Raw genomic sequence first — 20,136 nt, 5'->3', positions numbered from 1 at the left:
TACATGTCTACATGTTAAAGCCTTATCAAAATTCATCTGTATGTTGTAGGTATATGAATGAGAACTTTAATAAAATTAAGTCAAATGTAATCTAATCTAATCTAACACACTTGACTGCTAATTGTAATGTTAAATCATAAAACCATGTCATTTACATTCTTCAAGGTTATTATTCCTCTGATTTTATATCAGTTTTTAATATTATACCTGTCATAATAGGCTTTGCATTAATTCCAAGTGTTAAACTGTGTTCTTTTTAACTTGTCTAAAATGTGCTGTTGAAGGTTTACTCAGTGTTTGTAGAGAGAAGGAGAACTCCATGTTCTCCTTGTGGAAACCAGTTTAACAGGTATATGGGAGAAGAGATGGAGTTGGGTTATAGTGCACCCAAAATAAACAGCATTGTGACCAAGCACACTGATTTGAAGACATGTGGAATTAGGACAAACACTTAGGTCAAAGGTCAAACACTGTCCTAAATTTAGTAGATGTCTGTATGTCATTGATTTTTTTGTTTCCAGAAATAAATTTTGTGAGTTTTTTATGTTTTGGGCTGAAGTGTGAACATTATTGTGATCTCAGTTGGTCTTTAGAGTGTGCCACACATCTGTACTAATGTTATCCTATATGTTTTTTTTTACATGACACCAAATGTTTATTCCTTCTGTCTGTCTATAAAGCTGTCTCTCTTTTTCCTTCTCTCTTTTCCTCTCCTCCCTCCCTCTATCCCTCCCTCCCTGCCTCCCTCACTCCCTCCCTGCCTCCCTGCCCCAGGCAGTGTGTCTAGTTTCACAGAGCAATTGAAGGTGACAGGGACAGAGAGAGAGGGAGAGGGAGGGAGGGACAGAGGGAGGACACATCACAGTATCGCCTGGGGCTACACAACAGTAGAGGAAGAGCGAGAGATGGAGGGACAAAGAGAAAAGAGAGGAGAGACTCACGAAAGTAGTCACAGGGAATTCCATAAACAGGTAATGGCAAAAATAAAGTTGTACACAACGAGTTGAAATGTGTATGTCACACGTGTGTTTGCCCTCAGGTGGGTTGATAATCACTTTTTTAATCACTTAACTGTGTCTTTTTGTGTGCGAACCCCTTCCACTCTGCTCCCCTCACTCATAATATATGAACGCATTATAGGATCCAGTCAGTAAGAGCAATTATAATGCACTCCCGTTTGTTTTTATTTTAACGTCTTGATGAATATTTGTCGTGGCATTGTAACCATGGTGACTGCCTCCACCGCCGCCGCCTCCCCCCCAGCCCCGTCCACCACCACCACCCCTTCCCCATCCCCCCTTCAGCGCTGAAAAAGCAAGGGATGGCGAGAGGGAGAGGCAGAGAGAGAGGTGACAGGAATGAACTAACAAGATGCACTAAAAAAAAAAATGCATGTCCTGGAGCTACATGAATCTTTGCAGTGAAGCACGCGGCCGTCTCTCTCTCTCTCTCTCTCTCTCTCTCTCTCTCTCTCTCTCTCTCTCTCTCTCACACACACACACACACACACACACACATTATTGCACTCAGCACATAGGGATCACATAGGTTAAGCCACATTCCAACAACTGGAACACAATAAGATGCAACCATGATTTCTGAATAAAGGGAAAACAAAAAGGGTAACCAGCTAGAAACTGAAGCGGGGGTGGGATGAGGGGCGCTAATACCATGTCTTTAGGTTTAGTTTTAAATTACTCAAGCAGTTTTGTGACTCAGCTTCACCTCATTTACCTTCTTTTTTTCTATTTCCCTTCATTTACATGTTCAAAGTTGCCAAATATTCTACAAAAGTACAATTTTCAGGAACTTGCGCACAAGTAATTCCCCTTTTTGCTACTTTATACTTCTACTACACTCAATTTCAGAGGCAAATACTGTATTTTTCTTCACTCCACAACATCAACTTGCTAAATATAGCTACTAGTTGTAAGATAAGATAGGATAACAGAAAATAATGCAGATTGTTTTTATTTGTTGTATATTTCAGTTTTAATATACACATATATTTTGCTCTAGCTGTGTTTTTTTATTTACTCACAGTTATTTATAATTACTCAAAAAAACTGGTGAAAGTTTACTGTTTCAGTGCCCTGATGTCATTTTAGACAATAAAGTTAATTGTTAAACTGTAAAACATCTTGCCTTCATTTCATGTCTTTGTCACAAGTGTTAACTCTTGAAGGATCATTGCAAAACATGTGTTTATGTACGTATTTTATGTCCTGTATATTATGTTCTGTATAAAGAATACTGACCAATATATCGATATCAGAATTTTTTAACCCCATAATATCATATTGCCATTGGCCCCAAAAATCCAGTGTCAGTCAGGCTCTACTTTTGTTCTTTGCCAGCATTTATATGTTCAAATCTTGTAAAGTTACTACTTGTACTACTTGTACATGAGTTTTCCACTTTTGCAACTTTGTGCTTCTACTACACTAAATTTCAGAGGCAAACATTGTTTTTCATCTCCACAACATTTATTTGATATAGTTACTAATGTTAAAATAAGATAAGATAAGATAAGATAAGATAAGATAAGATAGAGCTTTATAAATCCTTGTGCCAGAGATTGCTACAAAATGACAGTATTTAATATAATTTAAGTGTAAAAGGAGTAAATTCAAAAAACAGGCAAGATACGATAATTTAAAAAGTAAAGTAAAATAGAAAAGTAGTATTGACAATGGTATTGATAAGTAATCAAAAGTAATATTGCACATGAAATTAAACATAATATTTTGTAGAGCTGCAACAATGAGTCAATTATGACTACATTGGAGGATGCCATGCTGGACTTTTCACCTTTTTTCTGACATTTTATGGACCAAACAACTAATTGATTGATCAGGAAAATGATCGACAGATTATTCAGTAATGAAAATAATTGCTAGTTGCAACCCTAATATTTTACATGATAATAATAGTAATGAAAAATATTGTACATGACATGGATGCAATATTCCACATGATGTTGTGACATAAGTAATAGATTATGATTTTATACACAGCGTGGTGATCTTGCAAAATATCAAGCATTGATGAAAGAACCCAACATTATATAAAGCAGCTTAAATGAGTTCAACCTTTAACCAGATATGCACATTAAAATGCTGCTTATATGTTTATGGGTCAATAATAATAATACACTAATATCACATATAGTCCTTCTGCATAACAAGAACTAATTTAACTTCTTAAAGTAAATTTGGTTGCTAATATCTTTGTACTCATATTTTAATACAATGTCAAGGTGGAACAATTAGTCAATTAATTCATTAGTCGATCAAAAGAAATTTTATTGCTAACAATTTTGATAATAAATACATTTTTTCAATATTTTTTTAGCAAAACTCAAACATTTGCTTGTTCCAGCTTCTTAAATGCACAGATTTATTGCTTTTCTTTGTCATTTGTGATATTAATTGAAGAATCTTTGGCAAAAGAAGCAATTTGAAGATTGCAGTTGGAGCTCTGGGAAATTGTGATGAGCTGTTTTCAATTTTTTTTTTTTGGCATTTTTTAGACAAAACAATTAATCATTAAGATAATAGGCACATTAATGGATAATGAAAGTAATCATTATTCGCAGCCGTAATAAAATGTAAAAAAAAAAAAGTTTATTAATTTCAAGTTAATTTAATTTATATAGTACTTTTAAAAGCAAACCTGTTTTGCACCAAAGTGGTTCACAAAGAGAGACACATAAGTAGAGCCATACACGTACAAGCATGAAGACATACAGTACATGTGCATAACAGATGTGTGGAATTAAGGCAAGAGTGAAACAGAAATAAGGTTAACTACATTTTAATAAATCAAGATAAAACCAGATGAAAACAGAAATAAGTTAACTTGTCATGATTATTTCTATAGTGTGATATTGTTACTTTTACTTAGCCTAACTAAAGGATTTGAATGCTTCTTCTTCCACCGTTGTTCTTACTCCTTTTTACCTTTGAACTTGTCAAGTCCTTTCCTTTCTCCGAGGCACGTCTCGGAGGAAAGTAACAGAGAAAGAGGAGGGGGGAGAGACAGAGCAATGGGGGCAGCGGAGAAAGAATAGCATAGTATGAAAGAGAGAGGGAGCGACAGAGAGAAAGGGAGCGCAAAGTCTTGTCAACCGGAAATAAAACAAGCTGGCACCCTCCCCATCCCCAAGCCCCTACACCCACCCCAAAGTCACATACTTCCTCTTCACTCTCTCTATCCTCTGCCTCCCTGCCTCCATCTTCCATCTCTCTCTTCTCCTCTCCCTTCCGCTGCAAAGAGATATATTTAAACCCCGCTTCTGCTCTGCTCTCGCTCTTTGACTTGACCATACATACCGTCATACCTGCGTCATTACTTACACCTCACATCAGACCCCGTGTGTGTCTACAGTCAAAGGTTTCTGTATGGTGCTCCTTTAACCCACTGTGGGGCCAGACAATGCCTTTGTTTATTGTCCCATAGCTGTGAGGCCTCTGTGTGTTATAGCAGGAGAACAATACCTCTGCAATCAGGGGACAATGCATAGGTGCTCTGGCTGTAACTTAAACTCTGTGCATTTTTGAGCCCTGGTGTAATAGAGTGTTTACAGCACTGTAGGCCTAAAAAAAAACTGGTGCTAGGATTAAATGAGTCAGTTCATATGAGTGTGACATCAAGTTGCTGATTAAGAAAAGAAGGTAATGCAGAAACAGGTAGTCAAATAATCAATTAGATGATTGACAGAACATTAATCTACATCTATTTTGACAATTGATTCATCGTTTCAGTCATTTTGCAAACAAAAATACCAAACAAACCTGAAAATGTGCTGCTTTTTCTTTCTTTGGGTCTTGGACTGATTGCCAAAAAAGACAATTCTTAGAAAATTAAGATCATTTTTCAATATTTTCCAGACCAAACAATTAATCAGCTCATCCAGAAATGACTCAGCAGATTAATAAGTACTGAAAATAGTTAGTTGAAGCCCAGGCTCGTGTTTGGACATCATCTTTAACTGACATTATTATGAAAATATTTATGGATTTAATGTATTAATATTTATTGTTTTTTTAATTAGGGGTACATATACATACAGAAATAGAATAACTATATAAAAACATCAATTTGAAAGAGAGAGAGAAAAAAAATAAATAAATACACACACAAGATACAAAGCTTCCCATTGTATCTTAAATGTTTTTGGTGCATCACAGAGTGCAATTTAGAACAAAAAAGTGGATTATTATCCATATACATGCAAATATCTATACATATCCCACAAATACCTGTCCTTATCAGTATATACAGACAGACATATTTGCATACATATAGCTAACCTGACCATAATACTACTGACTGATTATTTTGGGACTGTGGGTGTTGATGCTCATTACTGGGACGTTGTGTGGGCCCCAGAATAAGTTTATGTCAGTTTAATAGAAAGTTTATAGAGGAAGTGTGAATAGGATACTTCACATAGTACATTAAAATGTGTATAATTATCACAATTAAGCTAAATGCACATTACCACATATCAGAGGAGGGAACAGCTGGTTAAACGACTAATAAACCTACCAACAAACATAAACTATTATATAAGGATAAATAAGTTCACCATATTTGGTGCTGAGGTAATAAAAAAGTAATGGAAAGTATGCAAGTTTCATTACTTTAATATTTTGGTACTTAGATTAGGTTACAATCTACATTTTTCAACAGGTAATAAATAATTGTCTCGGCATCCGTTTTTAATGTAAAACCTGCCAGCCAAGTTTGGGAAGTAACGGATTACATGTAACTGGATTATGTAAATAGGATACAAAAAAGTCATGGTAATGGACTAGAAGAAAAAAGATGTAATCAGATTACAGATACATTTAGCAGAAATGGGGATTATTATAAAAATTTAAACCATATTTGGTACTGTGATAATCCAAAATTAATGGAAAGTAATAATATTTTAATGATAATAATATGATACTTGGATGATGTTGCTGACTAGATTTTAGATTTTAGGTAATCAATAATTGTATCAGAAAACACTTTTAACCCACTAATGGTTTATATTTTGCGTGTCAAGAAAAAGTCCTAATTTTAGAGATGGAAACATAAAATTTGTTGTGTAAAGCGTCCAGGCATGTGGATACAAAACACAGAAGTCCCCAAAGAATAAGTTTAACATTCATTTAACACACTAAATGTCAGATTTACACTGGATTATAATATATATTGATCAAATGGTACCAAGCATTGGATATAATTCATTGTAGTTTTTGACATTTCTGCCTCATACTACATTTAGTTGTTAGTCATGTGTGGTTACTCATTTGATCATTTTTCAGGATAAATGAGTAAAGGATTAAAGTATGTTAATAAAATTTAGGCTATGGCCTCATACTTGGAATGATTCGAGAATAAATGGATTTATGCTTAGCTCAGCTAGAACTTAAAGTGCTGTAAAGGAAATGATAAAATTCCTCTGTGGACATAAATGAGTTAAAGTAATCCTCTCAACTCTGAGTGTAGTTATCCAAACGCGGATCAATAAAAAATGTTGTGAACATTGAGCTTAATCTACACATGTCAGTTGTCTGGTCGCACATGTGTTTGTGTAAAAAACAAACACGCTTGACTGCCCATTATAATCAATATTTATGTGAAATTTATGGCTAAAATTGAAGCCCATCATCTATTTATCATCTACTATCTCTCCATTATCTGTGCTTTATGCTCCACTCTCTCGGCCTCCCCTCCTCCTCTCGCTGGCATTAAGTTCAAACTTGACACTGATGTTGACTCACTTTGTCACCCCTCGGTGGCTCCCTCTCTCTCCCTCTCTCCCTCCCTCTCTATCTCTCTCTCTCCATCGCTCGGAGGACAAGAGTGCCCGCAGACGCATTTCTCTCCAGAGCCCCCTCCTCTCCCTCTTTCACTCTCTCTCACCCTGTCTAACTCTCTCCATCTCCTCTCTTCTCCTACTCTCTCCTTCCTTTTACACACACACACAGTTATTGTCAACAAAGCTGGAGAACAAGGGACGCGGGGGGAACAGGGGAATAAAGGTCCACAGAGGAGGAAAGAAGTAACACGCAGGACCCCCTGCATCATCGTTCCACCTGGACTCTTGGTAAGTTTGCAAAAAATCCAGTCTGTGCAGCGTTTTCATGTGAATGTGCTGAGATCGTCTCTTTAATATGGACGTTGGTCGACGACAAGTTAATCATCTCTGGAATTTAAGTGAAAATCGGGTGAATGAATTGAGATCCCGAGGCTGCTTCACCCAAATGAGTGAAGTTTGACCTTTGACATTGTGCTGCTGCGGTAGTTTGAGCGATTTGGCTTAGTACTGACATACGTTTGCGTTCCTTTCTGACTCTACAAAGTGGAAATTTTCCTGAAAAATGGGAATGTAAGATAAGATGAGAACTAACTTAGGAATTTATTTATGCAGATAATGATATTCAAAATGATCAAAAGAAAATTAGTTACTAATCATTTTGTCATTTTTCAACCAAAAGTGTCAGACATTTGGTGGTTTCCACTTCTTAACTGTGCGGACCTGCTGATTTTCTTTGTCGTTTGAGTCTTTGGGTTTTGGACTGTTTGTTGGACGAAAGAAACAATTTTTAAGGCCTCTAGAAAATTGTGATGAGCATTTTTCACAATATTTTGACATTTTATAGCCTAAATGAGTATTCTTGAAAATAATCGTCAGATTAATCAATAATAAGAATAACTGTTAATTGCAGCTCTATTTATGGACATACTTGGCTCTTATATTGACAGTTAAAGGCATGTTATGCAGGATTTTCCTTAAAAATATTGTATAGTTGCATCTACACATAATCCCTCTCAATCATTACTTGTGACCCACTGGAAGTGTGTGGTGGTGGCTGTATCTGCAGAGACCCTGCCCTCTACCTTCATTTGCTTATTTTTTCATTATTTTGCTATGCCTGGGACATTTTACCAACTCAGTACGTCAGTATTTGACATCCTCCTCAGAATGACACTAAACAATCACTAGCTCGAACAAATCTTGGTGATTCTGCCTTTAAATTTCGTGTTTGTTTGAATGTTTTTGGGGGGTTTTCTTCGTTAAGCTTGTGTAAGTGTGTGCGATGTCAGTTTTTGTGTCTTTTCATGCATACGTGTGTTCGGGTGCATGCTCATGCCACCACACCAGCACAGATCGAGCTAAAAGCAAGTAGCATAATAAATGTCATGGCTTTCAGAGTGGGTTCTAATGTACCTTCACTCCCCATGGTATACTAGCATACCAATGTATAACACACACACGTTACGACAGCGGGCATGTAACTAACTCCATTTCTGTCTGTCATCATGAGGCTAATTCACCACAATGCCGACCATGTGTGAACTCATGCGATATGAACCCCTCCTTCTTCTTCTTCTTCTCCTCTTCCCCCCTCCCATCCTCCCATCAGGAGGAAGGATTGGAGGATCGAAGGAGGGAGAGAGGAGCCAAAGGTGACAGTAAACAGGGGCGGACAGACACGCATAGGACAGGACGACTCCTTTATTTCTCTTCATGGTGGTTTGGACGCTCGTAGTATGTATGAGAAGTTAACCATGCTGAACCTGCAGAGCGGCTCAAACTGGAGTGGGCCTAACAACTGGTACCATGATCCCACCGGTGTCCAGACGCAACACAGCACAGGTGAGGAGGGGGGGATTCTCAGCTAAATGTGGCACTTGTAGCTGTTTCACCAACTTCTCCTGACACTCCCACGTCTCTTTTGTCACCAGTGTCTGAGGGCTGTCTGCTGGACACCGAGGGCAGCATGGGGGGAGAGGCAGGGGGAGGGGGCACGGGCAGAGGAGGAGGAGGAGTCCCGGTTGAGAGGGACGACGGCGAGGAGTCTCAGCTGAGGCTGCAGCTCAAGAGGAAGCTGCAGAGGAACAGGACCAGCTTCACACAGGAGCAGATCGAGGCTCTGGAGAAAGGTCAGGCCACTGAAAGCACGCACGGCGCTCCCCTTCAGCCAATAGCAGTCCTCCGTGGGCACGAGCCAGACCAGAGTGTGTCATGACGCAGCTTATCCTGCTGCTTTTTTCCCCTGCCAACACCTTTGTTATTGGGTTATAGTCTTTACACCTTATGCTGCAGCCCAATATGAGAAATTAGGTATTGTGCCTGATTATTAATCTAAGAAGAGGATATTTATTAGGGGTGTAAATCAGTTTCATCACGATTGTTTTGACAACAATGCAATATTTGCATGGCTGGGTAGCAACTGATAAAATAAGATAAGATAATCCTTTATTAGTCCCACAACGGGGAAATTTGCAGTGTTCCAGCAGAAAAGTAGATAGCAAAATTGAAAGAAGCATCATTAAAAATCAATAAATAATAAATATGTGAACAGGCAATATAAACAAGAGGAAATATTTTAAAAAAACAGAAGGAAATATATAACAAAAATACATGATGTAATAGGTAAATTATCAATGATAACATGGTTACATTTTTGATTAGTTTAAAATATGGCAATTTTAAAAGTATGAAACTTTTTTCATGATAATCAATGCTCTATTAACTCATGAAAAGATCAATTGACATATGGGTTTTCTTAGACAACTGCTCCACAAAGAAGAACCTTATACAAAAATAGTTGTATTTGCATTGAAAATGTTTTGACATGTTTAAAAAGAATATTTGTGGCTGTGTCCGCTTGTTAGTATACTTTGCAATATTGTCAATGTTTGATTTTGAAGTAATCCAGAAGTATTCAGATTAGATTTGATTTTTTTGGGAATCTGAAGAATAATGTTATTAATAGCAAAAATTGTATTCAGTAAGTGACTACATTTCAAAGTAATCTGACCCAACCCTGGATATTCATTCATGTCACAAAGTTTGCCACAATGCAATTTCTGTTTTATTCAGGAGCCTGCAATCGATATGAGACTATATCGTATACAGAAGAAGCTGCCACCCCTTCCTTTTATGCTTTTAGTCATTAAAAAAACACAAATAGCTAAATATCTAGAGCTGATTACGTGCTGTAAAGTTTATTTTAAAGCTATGACAAGGAACTTTCATATTTTTGGAGTCCCCTATGGACAAAAGTGCTACTACTGAAAACTAAAAAATCTCCTCCTGCTTCATTTTAACAGGGTAACATACTACTCACTATAACTTTGCCTGGGAAACTGTAAACATCGACTCGTTTCATGTTGATTTCAAGGAGAATCCGACCCAGTGGCAGCCATTAAAAACAGCTATATAGAAATTGCTGATCTTCTCACTAATGGCCACGTTTGCTTATGTGGGTCATATAGCAGTCACAACCAGTTAAAAACTCCTTGTAGTCAATTTAATTGACTGCACTAACACATAAAACCCTGCTTAACAGTATTTAACAAATTTTTATAATTCAACTCAACAGTGAGTCAGTAATATATAAAATGCACATATTGTTATAGATTGGAAATTTGTAATAAAGGCTTAGAGATGGTGATACAGGTCGATGTTTTCACTTTGCATCTATGATATTGGATAGTTGATCATTAAAGGGATAGTTCACCGAAAATGAATATTCAGTCATTATCTACTCACCCTCACGCCAACTGATTAGTATTAGTTTTGTAGTCCACAAAACACTGCTGGAGTTTCACAGGAAAACAGCATTGCAGAATCTCCCAGACTATCTCCCGAATTATCCCTTTAAATCGATACATTGATCCAGATCAATGGATCTTTATACCCCTAACATTTATCAATCCCTGCAGGAGCGAGCAAACACTGCCGCCCATGATCACTTCCAGATGCAAATTATCCCAGATCTTAACTCCACAAATATTCCTGATCTGCTCCAAAAAGCCTCTGGCAGCGTGTACATGCAGTAGTTTTGATAATGCATCATTACTGTGGCTGTATTATGCAGCGAGATGTGGCCCTCGTAGACCTGATATATCCGCTGAGAGGGATCAGAAAGCCACCCTTGACTGGATGTGGCTGCAGCGGGGCCCTTGAGCTAAATAAGGACGCAATGTCCACTGTGCAGCCGAGTGGAAACGTATCAGTGTGGTCACTCTGTGCAAATGACATTAATGAGGTACACTGACCTCAGTGCGCGGCCGAGGCACAATAACAATCATGTGTTGACACAGACGCCAATTATAACCAAGCCAATTATAACAATTTGTGAGACAGACTTAATTCACAGAGCCAGCGTTGTTGTCTCTGTGCAATATGGATTTATTAACCATGTGTTACCAGTGTGAAATTTAGTATCCAGTTAGTTACAACGCTGGTAATCTGTTGATGTTATATCCTTAGCAATTTATATTTAAAAGAAAACATAATCACTAATTCTACTGCCTTTTCATGTGCAAACAAGTCCGTCTTCTTTTGGTTTGTCTGTTTGTCATCATATTGGCATTCGGGCTGCTCAGTTAGCGCAATATCCAAATTGTAGAGGCTGCAATTTTTCATTAATGAAAAATGTGTGACAAAATAGCATTATAAAGAAGAACTGTAGTGCTGCAGGATGTTCTGGCCTATAAATCTTGTTTTTCACATTTAAGAAAACATGTTTGTTTGGGACAGACTCCAACAAATGTCACATCATCATGATTTTAATAGTGTTTTTTTCAGTGAAAATGGAAACTGTGATGTAAAAAATATCATTCCTAGTAGAGCCTGCCCAATTTGAGATGAATGCTGATAGTAGAGTACAAGTCAATCAAAATTCTGATATCGATATATGGACCAATATTCTTTATACAGAATACAACATATATAATATGTGCAATGATCGCTTAAAAGTGTTGAACACTTGTGACAAAGGTATGTAATGGAGGCGGGATATTTTTACAGTTTAACAGTAAACTTTATTGTCAAATGATACCTGGACACTGAAACAGTAAACTTCCACTGTTATTTCTAATAATTATAAATAGCTAGAAATAAAAAACTCAAATGGAGCAAAATATATGTGTAAATTAAATCATATAGGGGCACACTGGGCAACATATATGCACCAATATAGACTGATATAGCTGTGATAGGCCTGATATATCAGTTGCAATCACAATATTTGTAAAAATAATTAAATATGCACATATGATTTTATTTTTTACCATATCGTGTAGCCCTAATTGACATGCTGAACTAACATTATAAGTGCAGACAGTTTAATCTATAAAGACGTCTCCATTATCAGACCTGAAACCTCAGAGTTCATTAGGATGACTCAGACTGTCATTTAGTGGGTGAGGCATGTTCTTGTTTCAACTTGTCAACAACAAAAATGTCAGCAGTTTGTCAACTAAAAATTAACTGCCACATTGAGGAATGAAACTCTGATACAGAAAGTCTCACTCACAAAAACTGTCTGCGGTTTAAACACATCAACCGCTGACTTCACTAAATTAACTCACCTCAAGCCTGTGTGTCTGTAATACGCCGCAAATCAATAATACTGATCATTTTAATAAAATGCTTGATGACAAAATGAAAACCTATAAGGATTTTTCCTCTTCAGTGTAGTTTCAGTCGGCCTAAGTGCTTAGACAGCGTCTCAACTTGAATCCTTTCATTTGAACTTTCTGCGTGTTCCATAATGATAAATAATTTATACAAAGTGCAACAGATAAATATTTCAAATATGGTTGTAAGGATACATCTCAGCTTCCTGGATTTGTATATCCCATGGCAAGATAATTAGGCATGCTGATCTTAAGCAGTAATAATTACCTGATGAAGGTTAATATCTGTCAAAAATAATGAAATAATTTATAGGATGATTAGGATACATTCTTATAAGATAAAGCTTGAATATTCATTTAATATAAAAAGACAGATGCAAATGCAAAATATGTTAACACCGCACAGCAAGGGTGATCAGAAGAGCTGCTCTCCAGTCATCCTGTCATCCTCGATTAAGACTCACACTGTGTGTTTGACATTAGATAATATCTTCTACAGAGTTTGAAAGGACACATTACCCAGATGTCTTTGCGAGGGAGAGATTGGCAAACAAGATTGATTTACCAGAGGCCAGGATACAGGTAAAGGAACTCTTTTAATTTGTTTAAAAATGACGCTCAACCTGTCAGAGCATGCTGTAGTCTCGCCGCTCTAACATACACCCATACATGATGAAGAGATCTCTTTGATTGACAGGTGTGGTTCTCAAACCGAAGAGCCAAGTGGAGGAGGGAGGAGAAGCTGCGCAATCAAAGGAGGTCAGGGGGTGTAACTTCCTGTTCACAGAGCCAAGCTCCTCTGACCACTTCCTTCAACACGTCTGTTTATCATCAGCAGCATGGCAGCAGTTCAGGTAAACCAGCTCACAGCGCTGCAAGATGAAACTGTCATATATTTACTGTGCTAAATCATAAAATGACCATGATACGACATCAGAGATTAAGGAAACATGCTATGAATTTTCTATTCTGGCCTATAACTTGTGTTTTTGTTTGCCTGTTTCATGTTTATTAGAGTTCAAATTAATGCAGAATGTTCACAAACTGAGCAAAAAATCAGTAATAGTATTTTAGATGTTTGTAACAGTTAAATTGAGCAGTATGTTAATGGAATCTTCCAGGCAGGGAGACAGGAAGTCACTGAAGTCCAGCTCCAGAGTGTGTATTTTCAGAGCAGTGGGCTTTTGTTTTCAGGAGAACAGGTTTAACTTTACGTTGACAGACAACTGACAGCCACAAACAGCTGATCAACTTACAGTGAAAGACTTGTCCTTGTTCCTTCTTCCTGTGGTCGGCCTGAGCTTCCTTGAGTCTGAGGAGGAGGGGACAGGGCGAAACAACTCACTTCAACCACAGATCGTACATTAACAATCTACTTAATATACCATCTATTGCTCCAATTCCCTATTTGTACTGCAGTACCTATTTTTGGATGTTCAATTGTTTCATATTGCTCCTTTAAATCTCTGTCTGATTTAAATATTCAATGACAGAAATATTTCACTAGTTTATAATTACAAACTTCAGAGCACCCCTGCTTGACATTTTGCAGGCAGGCAAACCATTAGAGTTTCTCCATTAGAGCGCATCTATATTACAACGTTTCCACTGCGAGATGTTCCCATCATGTGTGCCTAAATGTGTGTCTGTGTGTGTGTGTGTGCACGCTCACAATCTCGCTCTCTTGTGTGTGTCTCTCTCCAGGGTCCATGTTGAGTCAGGCTGAGTCGTCCCTGCCCAGCTACAGCTCGCTGTCAGTTTTCTCATCTGGAGTCCAGGTCGGACATTCATCATCATCATCATTCATCTTTCATCAGCACCTTCCAAACTTTACCAAAGCAGGTCATCGACTTAGAGCCTGAGAACCTGTTTGTTAACTCCTTAACTTCACGTCAAGCGTATAAAACATAGGATGATGAAAATACATATGTAAATAAATGACTAGTACTGCAGATATTAATACTACTGCTACAATCCAGGGACTGTAGATGAGAATTAGCCCCTATGGCTAAATCTGGCTAATTTACATGACTTAAGTGATCATTTTAATTAATGTGCATAGTCCCTTCCTAAATAAAGAAGGAAGCAAATCTGGAAATATGTGAATTACACAGTGATTTTAAATCTGATATTGACTTTCTTGAAAAAGCAAAACAAAAAAAAAACTCCAAAATCTTGATTTTCGAGTAGGTTTAATTTTGATATTCATAAAACTGAATAGTCTCACCTGTTCCTCCATAAGATTATTTGGAAGACTTCATGAGGGTAATGGAAATGAAACTCTGCTTCCCTCTTCTGTTTGCATGGCTTTAGGCAGAGAATCCAGTACAAGGACCTGGAAACGTACATTTGTTTTTGTGGCTAAATACAACATTGTTTTTTATCACATTAAAGCAAACACAGTTAATTAGTGGGGTCAAAAGATCATTGCAGGCCAAGCCTTTGTTTGAGGATCACCTGTAATGAAATCAATATTAAAACTAGATGGTTCCCAGCTGCATTTTGCACAACCTGGAGACGCCTTTGGCAGAAACAGCCGTTTTGCAAACAAGGCACAAAATTAGCTCCAGCTACCAGTCAAATTCTGGTAAAATATTCCAGTAGATTTACTTCACTCCACTCACCAGCCCAAAAAACAATGAGTGGCTAGTAGAATTTGAACATTCACTAGCCCTTTGGCAGGTAGAAAAATGTTTTGTTTTTTTACATTATTTTTATATTAATTTATGTTTTTTATATATATAATCTTGGGAAATTGGACTCACTGATATGTTGACTGACATTATATCCAGGAGAGGTTTTGTTAGAGAAAAGCACACAGCATTTCATCCTCCACCCTGCTTTGATTGGACAAAATTACTATCAAAGCCTCAACAACATGAACACACACATTTTTGTTTTACATAAATGTTAAGATATATTCTCTACTCTCTTCTTTCATGAACTTCAGCTGATACATTAAACCAACCGAAAAGTCTGCACCAAGGGTGGAAGTAATGAACTGTAACTATTCAGATTACTGTAATTCAGTTTTGTTTGTTTGTTTTTTGTTTTCTTGGGACTTTTGTGAGTTTTTTAAGTCTGTCATTTTAGTTAGAGTTTGCAATTTTAGTTACTTTTTAGTCACTTTTAAATTCATCATTAGTTACTGATTAGGCTTACAATTTGAATTAATACCCAAGCCTTTTATCTGCAAGAGTTTGGTGTAATCTAGACTGAAGATGTGGAGAAATAACTTTTGAATGCCTGCTATTGACAATGCATTAGACATCAGCAGTTAAAAAGTAGCCAATACTCTGAATAGCTTTTGAAAAGAATACTTTGTACATTCACTAAAGTATTTTTACACACATTCAGGTTTACTTGTAGTTAAGTAATGTTTTAGTTATGTAACAGTACTTCTACTCAAGTACAGAATTTTAGCAATCTTTCCACCACTTATCATGACTTATACAGAAAATACTTTTTTAAAATCTTTGCATTAAATCATATTTTTACCACAAGCCAAGGTGAGCAGACGTTTCGGTTTGTCTCTCGTTAGTAGTCCCATTTTGTTTATTTGATTTAGCTTCCACAAAGTTATTAGTCTCCAATGGGTCCACACAACAAAAGTAATCATAAAGAACAACCATTTAAATGATATATTAACAGTGGAAGAAGAAAAGGATGATCAAGCCAAACATAAAGATCAGAAAACCAGTGAAATAATTGTACATATGTAATACAAATAATGTGGGCTGCTGCTGTGCTTCAGTCCTACCACACAATACAACTCTAGCACCTCCATGTGGTTAAACTGAAGCAATGCTGGCACTAATTCAAACTGCCCTTATACCACATAGAAGTGTAGTGTAAGGTAAAATACAGATTTAAAAAAAAGGTTTGCTTACATAATACAGTTATTTTTTGTTATTTCAATGTAAATCTAACTCAAATCTTTCCTCTCCCTTGCTTCTCCTGTCTTATGCCCACTCTCAGTCTATTCCTCCCCAGTCGGCCTCCTCTTACTCCTGCATGTTGCCTCCGTCCCCTTCTGCACCGCGCAGTTTTGACTCATCGGCGTACTCCTCCCCTCATCTGCAGACTCCACCCTCAGCCAACTCCAACACTGGTGAGTAACTTTATGTCTGTCTGCAGCTGCTGACAGCAAATGAAACTCCACAGACTGACTAACTGTCTGTGTTTCTTCTTCTCCTCCTCGTCCTCCTCTCAGGGCTCATATCGCCAGGCGTCTCAGTCCCGGTCCAGGTTCCAGGAACTGAGCAGCAGGGCATGAGTCATAACCTGGGCCAGTACTGGGCCAGATTACAGTGAACGACAGACAATCGCTGCTGACCAGCAACACAAAAGATAAAAGGGGGAAAAAGGAGCATGTAAGAAAAAAGTGTCAAGAAAGAAAACAATATGGGGGACACACGGGTTTTAAGGAAGCACAGGACTGAGCTATAGAGGGGCCTCAATGAGTTGCAGACCCCGAAATGCATTAAATGTTTACAAATTCAGCCAAGAGCAGCTTTGGTTGCACTTGACAGTACTCTAGTCATGCTGGTATTTGCTTAGTACTATCAGGTTGCACGTTTTTTATTTGATAGTGTGTTAATGATAGGCCTGAGGTCAGGATTATAAATAGGATCAGTTTGAGGTGTGCGTAGGATTAAAATAGAGCCAAGATTAGGATCAAGCTAATGTCAGGGTTTAGATTACACTGTGTACTTTTTATCACCTGATAGTTGAGAATTAGCGTTGGATCCTTCAAAGGTTTTACCATATTTTATTGTGTTGAACATTTTAGATTTTACTGAAAGTTTCATGATCCAAAAACTAACCCTAACAAAGACACAGAAAGATGTGATCATTATTATACAACACCAGATGTGATTGAAAGCTCTGGAAAGCCAGTAAGTGGAATTTGGAGCTTAGATTATTTTGCTGCAAATGTTTAAACTAAGATTATCCTTAGAGGTGGCCAACATGTCCTCAAACTAAACAACACAACAGGTTGATAGCCAGTGATTTCCAAAGCAATGTGTATGACTGATGGAGAGGACCAGCGACAGGCGTACTGGTCCTTAAAGGGGTAGTTTGGATTATTTGAAATGGGGTTCAGTGAGGTATTTATCAATAATCAGTGGTTTGGTTGGTTTGGAGAGAGAGTGATATCTGGCAGTTATTACAGCGGTTTCCCATCTGTCAGAAAAGACTGTCATACAGCAAAGCGGTGAAAATATTCTAAATATAGGACAGTTAAATTGGCATTGCTTTTGTTAGGAAAATGCCAGTGAACTAGGTAGCTAAACTACATCAGTCCTTAGATAGCTGGTTAGCAAGCAAACCGAAGATGTGTCCATATATACAGAGAGAGAAAGCTGACTGAGGTTTGCTCAACTGTTATTGGAGCCCAGAGTTAAAAGGGGCGGGACTTAGGAAGGCTCAATGCCACCAAACAGATATGCTCTTCACTTATTGAAACAAGTGATTCAGTGCTACTAAGCAGATGCCAGCAGATGTCTGTATTGTGAAGTGTAACCACAGTTTCTTGTTACTTGAGCAGCTCAATGATGTTGTGATGGCGAGCTTGTTCCGTAAGCTGTGTGAGGCTACTGTGAAGATTTTAGACTTGCTTATGGCAATCACTTTTACTAAAACGTATCATTAAAAAAAAAAAAAAAAGTAAATCCTACCTACCCTGCCAGCAATGTTACACTAAGACTGATACTGCATATTTTTGTACAGACATCTGTGTATGATGAAGATAACTGTGGAATATTGTCAGATATTATTGGAGGGAAGAATGTAGCACGTTGTGGACTCAAATCATCCTCGAAGCACAAATTTGATTTGCTCAAATAAATCATTAGGGATGCACAATACTAATACTGGTGTCAGATATTGTCTGGTACAAGGCTAAATGTGAAAATATTGCATATTTAAGCATCAGGTATCACGTATTTTTGCCAAAAACTACAGTAATGCAATTTTCTTTTTTGTTTTATAAACTGTATATATATGAGTACGCCTTTTTTAATCAGTCCATCAAAAAAACAAGCAATTCCATAACGCAGTTAGCAGTGATACACACTTGGATTAGCAGGGATTTTTTTGTACATCACTAATGAACCATATCTATCATCCAGTGACAATCAAGCTTCATTACACAGCAAATAAAAATGAGGCTGTCTTAAATCGATCATATGCAGATGCTTGCTTGCGGGACTGACAATCAAAGGTAGAGGAGGTAAAAATGGAAAAAACTGTGATTTTTTTTTTCTTCTTTTGGCAACACTGTCCATACAATAGAAATGACTTTATCAACTGTGCATGACCAAAATAAACCGCTATAGACAATCAGCTACTTGCAGAAATGAACTGAGTATTGTACAGAAGCATTACTGTACTCTGCAGGGTTTTAACTCTGCTCACTTTCCTCTGACTATTGTTTTTGTTGATGCATCTCAGTTTAAACTCATATGAAATGTCTTTCAGCTCTTATTTATTTGTCTTTTCACTCGTTCACATCAGTCCTCCGTGTTGTTTCTGTTGTTGTTGTGTGTTGTGTTAGTACTGTATAGCTACCAAGAGTCAACCCTTTTGTGAAGGCCTTGGATCCCTTTAATGAAAATAAAACTGTGTGTAATCAATATGAATTCAAAGGTCTTTATTTCTGATATTATTTTACATGTTCCTTAACTGTGTGGTTTAAGATTTTTTAAAAAGACTGATAATTTAAAGGTCCATTCTGTAAGATTTACAAAATTACAATATTCATAAATATGTTTTCATTGGTGTTAAATCACCTGAAAATAAGAAAAAAAGGAGATTTATTGTGTTTTCATTACTGAAGAATGAGCCCTTTTTATTTATCCATCTATATCTATCCATGGAGGCTGCCATGTTGTACCACCATGATTCTACAGTGTCCCAGAATGGACAAACCAAACTCTGGCATCTTGTTAAGGTCTTGGGAGGTTTGCACGAGTTTCATAGCACCTGGGTTCTACACGCTTGGAAGGGGAGGGTGAGGCAGGTATTTACAATCTACAATCTAAATTCTACAATGACAAATGTGATTCTTACAAAATCATCATCAGCTTCATGTGAGGTCAGTGTGGATGAGTGAAGTTACCCAATACGTAAAACAATGCTGATATTACAAAAAGGACAACAAGTCTACTTCAACGTGATTATTGTGCACATGTCAAATAAAGAACTTGAAACGATTCAAAGGTATGAGTGAGGTATGTAGCATGCCTGTCATAAGCAACTCTTTTATAGATTGTCATGTTTTCCACTGGTGCAGCAACATGAAGTGGACATGAAGGAAACCGGACCACCATTAGCAGGGCAGCATTTGGTGCTAATGGCATGACTCAGTCGGTTCCCTGGAGAAAAAACAGAAATTAAAGACGAGAGAGGAAGAAGAGGGGGAGGGAGAGAGAGGGAAAGATAATACCAGCGATAGTTTGCAGAGACAATGACCCACAAACATAATGGGACCATGAGATGAGAAGTGAGATGCCGATGCACTCCAGCTAAATGCAGCATCATCAGTTTCTCTGAATTGCGTTAGAAATACTTTGTGTTCAATAACACTGGTGAAATTGTTCTTGTTGAAAATGGTAACTACCTTTCAAGCTTTCTTTTTTATATTGTAACTGACAATGTTGGACAGTCACAGATGAAGTCCAGGGGAACCAATATTAA

At 37.4% G+C, this 20,136-nt stretch overlaps 1 protein-coding gene across 1 annotated transcript; it reads left to right on the top strand.

Annotated features, from left to right (window-relative positions):
- The first annotated feature begins 826 nt into the window (after positions 1-826).
- pax10 (paired box 10) lies at positions 827-17,560 on the top strand. Its single transcript, XM_084740670.1, has 9 exons — positions 827-971; positions 6,987-7,105; positions 8,427-8,659; positions 8,749-8,946; positions 12,935-13,017; positions 13,133-13,289; positions 14,140-14,213; positions 16,414-16,546; positions 16,649-17,560. The coding sequence occupies exons 3-9, from the start codon at positions 8,554-8,556 to the stop codon at positions 16,747-16,749; spliced, it is 852 nt and encodes a 283-aa protein (XP_084596796.1). The 5' UTR covers positions 827-971; positions 6,987-7,105; positions 8,427-8,553; the 3' UTR covers positions 16,750-17,560.
- The last annotated feature ends 2,576 nt before the right edge of the window (positions 17,561-20,136 follow it).

Source organism: Lutjanus erythropterus, chromosome 17 (genome assembly GCF_056507025.1).
Source record: "Lutjanus erythropterus isolate fLutEry1 chromosome 17, fLutEry1.hap2, whole genome shotgun sequence".
Classification (NCBI taxonomy): Eukaryota; Metazoa; Chordata; class Actinopteri; order Lutjaniformes; family Lutjanidae; genus Lutjanus; species Lutjanus erythropterus.
The sequence above is the reverse complement of the archived record's forward strand: the minus strand, read 5'-3'. Positions and strand labels throughout refer to the sequence as shown.

What these genes read in the sequence shown, in the direction of transcription:
- pax10 (XM_084740670.1), top strand. Translation starts at nt 8,554, where the DNA reads ATGTATGAGAAGTTAACCATGCTGAACCTGCAGAGCGGCTCAAACTGG. An exon ending in GATCGAGGCTCTGGAGAAAG is followed by an intron (nt 8,947 to 12,934) that starts GTCAGGCCACTG and finishes TATCTTCTACAG; the next exon opens with AGTTTGAAAGGACACATTAC. An exon ending in GCAGCATGGCAGCAGTTCAG is followed by an intron (nt 13,290 to 14,139) that starts GTAAACCAGCTC and finishes GTCTCTCTCCAG; the next exon opens with GGTCCATGTTGAGTCAGGCT.